The sequence below is a fragment of the Brassica oleracea genome, chromosome C4 (genome assembly GCF_000695525.1).
Source record: "Brassica oleracea var. oleracea cultivar TO1000 chromosome C4, BOL, whole genome shotgun sequence".
Lineage (NCBI taxonomy): Eukaryota > Viridiplantae > Streptophyta > Magnoliopsida > Brassicales > Brassicaceae > Brassica > Brassica oleracea.
In genome coordinates, this window is record NC_027751.1 from 19,553,450 (window position 1) to 19,561,799 (window position 8,350).

General features: G+C 39.7%; 1 protein-coding gene across 1 annotated transcript in view; it reads left to right on the forward strand.

The window, feature by feature from the left end:
- Positions 1 to 5,885, forward strand: part of LOC106337434 (centromere-associated protein E-like) — a 13,633-nt gene extending 7,748 nt beyond the window's left edge. Inside the window, 5 exon segments of the mRNA XM_013776538.1 lie at positions 4,079 to 4,100; positions 4,103 to 4,152; positions 4,361 to 4,519; positions 4,604 to 4,857; positions 5,027 to 5,885. Coding sequence (XP_013631992.1) covers positions 4,079 to 4,100; positions 4,103 to 4,152; positions 4,361 to 4,519; positions 4,604 to 4,857; positions 5,027 to 5,102 — 561 coding nt within the window. The 3' untranslated portion in view covers positions 5,103 to 5,885.
- Positions 5,886 to 8,350: the final 2,465 nt, after the last annotated feature.

The following is an 8,350-nucleotide window of genomic DNA, read 5'->3' on the forward strand; positions in this document are numbered from 1 at the left end:
AACAGGATCAAAGAGATGATTAGGAAACCCTAGATCTAGCTGCTAGTGTGTGTAAGTTCTTGTAGGTGATATCGAGCTCGCCGAGTTCGATGGCCCACTTCGTGAGTCTGCCCGATCTGTTGGTGTTTTGGAGTATCGTTCGGAGAGGCTGGTCAGTCAGTACCTCCACTGAATGTGACTGGAAATATGGTCGAAGCTTTCTCGCTGCTTCGACGACTGCTAAAGCCATCTTCTCCAGGGTTGGGTATCGCGATCCATGTGTAGATGGAATGGTGGAGTCGGCGCGTTGAGTTGTCTTGTTGATCTGGTGCGGATCGCAACAATACCGCGAAGACATGTCCATGATGATCTGACTGTGACGGTTCGTCCATGGTTGTACGTTCATGATGATGTCTATGGCGACTTGTTCTTGGCGGTTAGTCGATCGACGCTTCATCCACGGCAACTTGCTCCGGTGGTTCCGAACACTGTCCTCACAGATCGTTCGCGCAACCATCCCGGAGTAAGAAGTCTGATCGGAATCAAAAGTATGTTGATGACAGTTCGCCCGAGACGGTCCGTCTATGACACTTCATCCATGGCAACCTAACCATGACGGCCCGTTCATGACAATCGTCTGCGACATGGGTATGTGCCTAGTTCATTGTCTCATAAACCCTATTCGTAAAATTTGCAGACATCGATTTCGTCTCTCTCTACGAACTTGGGGGGCTTACTGTTGGGGGTGGATTTACACCCTCTCAAGGCCCATCAGACATTGAACTAGGCCCATATTGCTAGAAAACCCTAGACATATCTTCCTATAAATAAGAAACTACCTCCTTCTTAGAAAGGATCGATCTCTTCTCACAAAGAATTTATAGATTTAGATTTACTTGATCACTCTTGTAATACAATCTTCGATCGATAAATTCTTTTTGATGTTAATTTCTCATTTGATTCTTCAAGATTTCTCCTAAACCTCAAGAATCTAATCTTTTATTTTTAGATTCTTTTATTGTATTGATTCAACAAACATTTCAGCATAAACACCATTTTTGGATCAAACAGTTGGCGCTAAAAAGAGGGGGTTTAAGGAGAACTATCTTGAAAGCATATCAAACTTGGGAGAGTCAAGATCTAGCGAAAAAAAAAAATCAGAAGATCGACTCTTTCCTCTTCCATTCTCGAAAAACAGCTCAGGAGTCGAGCTCTCCAGACTTGGTGACATCGCGACAAGTCTCTCTCGAAAATTTTCAATGTTTCGACCCACAAATCAAATCAGAGATGAGCCACACACGAACAAGGGCTATCTGCTCCAAGTCATCGTATCCAATGGCGAAGAACCTAAGCAACGGAGGCGTTGTGGCGTCTGTACAGTGGTATTTCTTCACCAAGAAAATAAGCTCCGTCACTCTCGTCGAGAATCAGCGAAAGCTTGCGATGCTTCCAGTAAAGCCAAAGGATCTCTCGCTTTCAATTGATGGGATGAAAGCCAGATTGCTTCCTTAGCTCGTTCGCACTTCAACCTCCGTCGATCCCTCACTGAAGAGCTAAACGGCGTCGATCAAGGGCGAGTTGACTCAGTTGTGACCTCCAGAGGATTCTCTTCATCTCGCCAAGCCGATCTCGATCCGGAACCAGCTCTCAGACCTGATTGAATAAAGTTACAGCTTTGGTACCGAGACAATGGCGAGCAAACTAGCAACAACTCATCCTCAAAGAGTCAGTCGTGATTGCTGAGGCAAAAAGAAAAATCAGAACCAAAAGTAATATGAAATTCTCGAGCCACACTTTGAGAAACAAACTCAAAGTCCTCAAGCCACACTTTGAGAAACAAACTCAAAGTCTCGTGTTTTGACTTGTGAGGTCTTTGCTTAAGCCCGTAAGCTTGTATCTCCAGTGGAGAGATCAAGACACACCCTCCTTGCGGCGTCCCACCAGCTTGACCGTCGTACCCAAGAACCTCGTGTCCTCTTGCAAGAGATTCAACGAGTTTGCTCTTCTTCCTTTATGGCAGTAGGCCTAGTCCCATGCTCCTCGGTTGAGTATGAGAGCGAACGAACCATATTGCGGAGCACACACTGATATGTGTTGCGGTTTCTTAGTGATGGGTGTGTTAATCGGATAGTTCAAGTAACAGTTCGATCATGAGATCAGACGAGGACATGACAGTGGCTTGGCGACAAGAAGGCTCAATCTTTCACGCTCATCATGAGATCATCTCAGTAACAGTTCGATCTCCGCGGTCGCGTGATCTATACCTCGGACGCTTGTTTCTTCTCCACGCTGAAGATAAGTGTCTTATAACCTTTATGAGATAACTAGCTTCAATTACTTATCGATTACACAAAACTTGATTATTTCTTTGGTTTGGTTAATCTCGATCTAATCATCATCACGTTTTTTGTAAGACAGCTTTGCTGCCCGTTAACCGCCACTATTGTCGGAGACGGTGCTCTACAAGACGCTGCCCTTGCCAGGGACTATGATCTCGGACACGCCATGTTTCTCTTGACGGCAAACAGCGCGTTCATATCGTTTCGTCAGTAGAAGCTTGTAACATCTCCAAGCTCCATCAACGGCAGCTGAGAGAGGAGTTCAGCTCTGTTATTGATTTGTGACACTGCAGCAATCGCAATCACAGTCACAGTTTGGTCTTGGAAGCCATGGTATTGAGAGAGGAGTTGGCGCTTCTCTGATCCTGTCTTTAAGCTCAGCCTATCGGACATAGGCAATCACGTGATGACCTTGATAGTAATGATCTGATCTCTGCACCCGGCTTCTTACGCTTCACCACCATGACGTCTTCGAAAGCTCCGTCAACGGAAGCTTGTCGCCAACATCTCAAGACTCCGCACCGTCCTTGTTCTCGGCATTCACCTCATCGCGTCACTAGTGTAATCAAGGGATCATGGGAGTCACGAGGAAAGAGACAACAAGAAGCGCAGTCAAATGTTAGGCTTCAGACACATCAATCTCTACGAAGCTTTAGTCATCTTCAACACATGTCATCATGTTTCCATCAAGCATGAACGACAGAAACAACCAGATGTGCAGTCGTCATTGTGCAACAAATCAACGAGTGGTTGCTACTATCAAGTCCTCATATTTCGAAGACGAACTGCAGTCTTTGAAACTACACGAGGCGTATGTTTGGGTTCGTGGTCGCAGCACACCAGTGAGGTCACAGCAGCCTAGTTCCGATCTTGGCAAACGTCTTACATGCCGACCACACCAGTCAGTGCAACATGCGGACTCCCCCATTCCATCTACACATGGATCACAACCATACCGCGAAGACATGTCCACTGTGGTGATTTCATTGTGACGGTTCGTCCATGGTGGTACGTTCATGATGATGTCTATGGCGACTTGTTCTTGGCGGTTAGTAAATTGACGCTTCATCCATGGCAACTTGCTCCGGTGGTTCAGAACACTGTCCTCACAGATCGTTCGTGCAACCATCCCGGAGTAAGAAGTCTGATTGGAATCAGAAGTATGTCGATGACAGCTCGTCCGAGACGGTCCGTCTATCACACTTCATTTATGGCAACTTAACCATGACGGCCCGTTCATGACAATCATATGCGACATGGGTACGTGCCTAGTTCATTGTCTTACAAAACCATATTCGTAAAATTCGCAGAGATCGATTTCGTCTCTCTCAACGAACTTGGGGGCTTACTGTTGGGGGTGGATTTACATCCTCCCTCAAGGTCCATTAAGACAATGAATTAGACCCAATTTGTTAGGAAACCCTAGCTTTTTCCTTGTATAAATAAAGAGACACCTCTCTTTAGCAAGGGATCTTCTCCTCTTCTTAGACTTTAAGAACATATTTTCATAGAGATTTTGTATTCTAAAGTTCACTTTACCCTTGTAATCATCTTGGTGATGAACCTTCAATCAATGAAATCTCTTTTATATTCTTTTTCCCATTTGATTTCATCTAAAGATTTCTCCTAAGAATCTAATTCTTATTCTTAGATTCTTTTATTGTATTGATTCAACAAACATCACCAACATAAACACCATTTTTGGATCAAACAAATTTCATCACCTAAAGCTGGCCATAATATTTGGGTTCTTCTTTTAGGAATGCTCGCGTGAAGAGGTGGAAAACTCAAAAGCCAGATTGACTTGCTGACTAATGAGAAGGACAGTCTACAGGTTAGTCTTTTTATCGGTTGTTTAAGTGAAAATGCTCTGCTCTTTCGATTTTTACTAGAGAGATTCTCTCAGGTAGATCTGACCGCCAATTGAACTTTTTATTTGCTATCTTCTTGATTTACTTCAGTTCTTATTTTTAAAATGCAGTTGTTATGCCATGTTACCAAGTGATTTCGATTTTTTAATGTTATTTATTATATATTCTCAGGTAAAATTCAACGAGCAAGTAGTTATGAATAACAAACTTATGGAAAATATCTCTGAGCTCAAACAAGAAATGCTTCACATGAAAAAGATTCCAGAACGGTTATACGAGTCGGTTGCTAATTGCAAGGATGTCTGCAAGGATGTTATAGTCAGAATGAAGGTGAACAGCTTTACTTTATATTGTGTAACTTTTACGTTTTTTAGATTATGAATTAAAAAAGGACTTTCTCTTGCATTTTGTTAGAGCTTAGTGGCTGAGAAGGAATCTCCAAGAGCAAAGCTTTTCTTTGGTGCAACTGAAATCACAACGAGCCTTCTTTCAACTCTAGAATCACAATTTTCAGTGATTATGGATGGTCAGAAATCTGGTAGCGGAGATCATCCGTCATCGGATCAATGGGAAACACTTTGTGTGAATCTGAAGAACATAACAACATCATTACTGTCAGACGCACAAGCAATAGATAGAAATTTTAACTGCCACAACAAGCCAGCAAGGTAGCTTCCTTGTCCCAATCATCAAGATATGGAACAGTTGTACTTGTGTTGTTAATAGTTTTGCTACGATACTTTTCTCTCTCGTTAGAAAATTTGGTTAATTAGAAGCAGGAACTGATTCTTATTTGGTTAATTAGAAGCAGGAACTGATTCTTATTTGGTTAATTAGATCTTGTGGTCAGACTACGCCACGATTTGAATGTGTTTTAAGGAACAAGAAATGGCTGCTTTGGAGGAGAAACTGAAGTGTGAGCTCAGCATAATCAAGGAAAGATATAATGATGTGGTCATGGATGATACCAATGAGAGTGAGCTTGTAGCGGCAGATGGAGAGCTTGATCTTGAGGAAGCTTTGCATGTACCAGCTGGCCCAATGACGAGGGCAAAGACCAAACGGCTAAGAGAAGCATTCATATGTTTGATTCAAAAGATGGACCAAAAGATCATAAAGATCGACCGAAAGATCATTTATGAAGGTCAAATCCAAGATGGCAACATTTGGATTTGTATTTCCTCAAGGAAATAACTCATGGAGATTGGGCTTTCAACGTGACTCGAGTAGAATTAACAACGGCCAAAAACCAAGATGAAACTTTGGTTGACCGTAGGATCTTGGGCGAGAAAGCTTAGGGTTTGTCCACGCGCCAGGATCCGGTCGACCACGGGCCAGCGTCTTAAAACCGACTGGGTCAACCGTGAAGATCAAGGATTGACCACTTCTTCAACTGTCAAACTTGTCTTTTAATTTAGTCAGATAAACTCTTTATAAGTTATTTGCATTTCCTGAGTATATAGGGATTTGCATATTTAATTTTAGTTTGAAATCAGTGTATAAAAGGTTTTAGACGGTTAATGTCCAAAGGTTAACTAACCAATTTTTATTGAACTTCTTTTCTTTGAGAGTGATTCTCTTCTGTTTTCTTTTTTCAGAAAAACTTTGTTGTTGGTGCGTAATATTCAATGACCGACTCCGATCACTGCGCCATATCCTTGTTGATTGGTGATCAACCGAAATATCAAAAGAGTCTTCCGCAACTTATGTTCGACTATTCAATCCACATCACATTAGTGTTGGTGCTGGTAGCATCAAACTGAAACATATCCTTTTTACCATCTTAAGGGGGTTGATTCTTGAAAGGATCATATCATATAATGAGCTGGAAAAAGGAGTTGAGTTTGGACAAACAGCTTCTGGAAGCTTCAAGAGAGAGCCATGAGAGACTGGAAAAAAGAAGTACAGTTCCTGAAGGAAGAAATATAGTTTATAAAGTTCAAAAGCCAATCGATGGAAAATACTTTTGAAAATAGTTCTAATTGTATCTTTGAAATATGGTTTTTGTTTATTATTGGTATCGGCTATTTGAATGGTATTATCAGGGGATATAATTTGATGAACAGTGTGTGAATAAGAATATCTTACTTTTGCATATTAACAGGAGTGCGCAAGAGATGTTAAACGAATCAATGACATCACTTAACTGAAAAAAATAGAGCCAAAGAAGAGATAATGATTCTAGATGACCAGGTCAAGTCTTGAAATTGCAAGTCATGGAATCCTTATTACCACGTATAACTTGATTCATGCATTTCATGTCACGTGGTCTGTCTCTATACTATTCAAATCTTTCTTTCCTTTTTTTGGAAAAAAAAAAACACTATATGCTGTTCAATAATATTACCTCGTCAATTCCTTTTACCATTTATTCTTATTCAGCTACAAATTTACAATAATAACCATATAATGATTTTTTTTTGAACACACCATATAATGATTAAGCAGTTTCCTTCCGGCGGATCCTCTTATTTTTGTTGCCTGTCATGTCACTATCGACTATCCAGAAACCTTTTATCCAAAAACTGCTATAGAAAAATTCTAAAGAATAATAAATGTGCAAAATATTATCGCTGTAAGAACCAGATTAATGGATGGTTATTAGGACGAAATTCTTAGCTGAATATAAGAAACCGTCTCTTAACTTTTAACTAAAAAAACTAAGAATCGGTTCTTAAATAAGAGGATCCACTGGAAGTAAAGCTAAGATATTTAAAAGCTGGTTCTTAGCTTTTTTTTATTTAAAAATTAAGAGATGAATTCTTATATTTTATTAAGAATTCTACCCTAAGAATTCCGTTAATAATGCTCTAAGTCTATGACATGTTTTGGCACTAGCAGAAAGAAAACTACTCTCTCTTATTCAACAAAAAAAAAAAAAACTACTCTCTCTTAATACTTTTTTTTATTACTTCTGCCGTAAGAAAGTCAAACAATAAGACGCGCGATGATGCAACCTTCTGTTCTTCGAAACTTCTTATATTCACCCTTAATTTTCTTTTTGAAAGATATAATATTCTGAAACCCTGAGATTTGACCAAGTTAAGCTTCATTTTTGAAAGAATATAATTTTCAGTTTTTAAATACTCGAAACGAGTTTCTTTTTTATCGACTTTTTAAAACAAATATTCTCATCGCGTCAAGACTTAGTAGGGGTTATTGGTTGTTGTATTTTAATGGATTTGAAAATCCAAACTAAATCTAGTGTTATTGGTTCTATGATTTTCAAATATGTATTAAAATCATGTGTTATTGGTTTAATGATTCATAAATTCTATATCAAATCAAGTGTTATTCAATCGTACGGATTTACTAATATATTTGATTTAATAATGGATTTGTTTGAATTTTTTAGTTAAAAATACAAAGACTCAAATCCGAGGGAAAACTTCCTGATTTGTATATTTTACTTGGATTTATAAATACTATATGGATTTCTAAATCAATCAAAATATATAAACCAATATTAAATTTAATACAAATCCCGTATATTAATACCAAGGTCATCTCTCTTGTTTGCAAAGCAAACTATAAACAAAAACCTTGAAACTCTCCCAATCTTACAAGAACAACACGAATTTAGAAAACCAAAGGGTCATCAATTGAAACAAAAATGGTGAGCCCATTTAGATCTCCATGTACTTCCCCAAAAAAATCAAGAAAAGCGAGCAAGAACCCTTATTCAAACCGTGGACTTGAAAAATTCTCTGAGCTTCTCTCGGAACTCGACGAGAAGAGACAAAGCATCTACTCGAAGAAGCTCGATTCCAGTGGCCCGCCTCTTGTCCGATTCGTGTTCACAAGCTCCGGCGAGTGTGTTCCCGTCGTGATCAAATCATCTTATCTTCATAAACAGATAGAAGACCAAAGATGTTACAAGAAACATGGTTACCCTGCCAGTTTCAAGTGTAAGTTCAAAGGTGATCGGACTTCTACTCCAGTTCTTGCAGCAGTAACTGCTACAGATTCTACAGATAAAGATTCTGGTCTTTCTGGAGATGCACTTTCACCTGATCAGATTCAGCAACTTGTGGCTTTTCTCAATAGCAAACTTGATCCTCCCAGTGTCACACCCACACCTGAAGTTCACTCTGTCTCACTATCTTCCCAGCCTTCTTCTTCCACAGTCGTTTGCCCAATTTCCGGTACATTTTTTTCTCT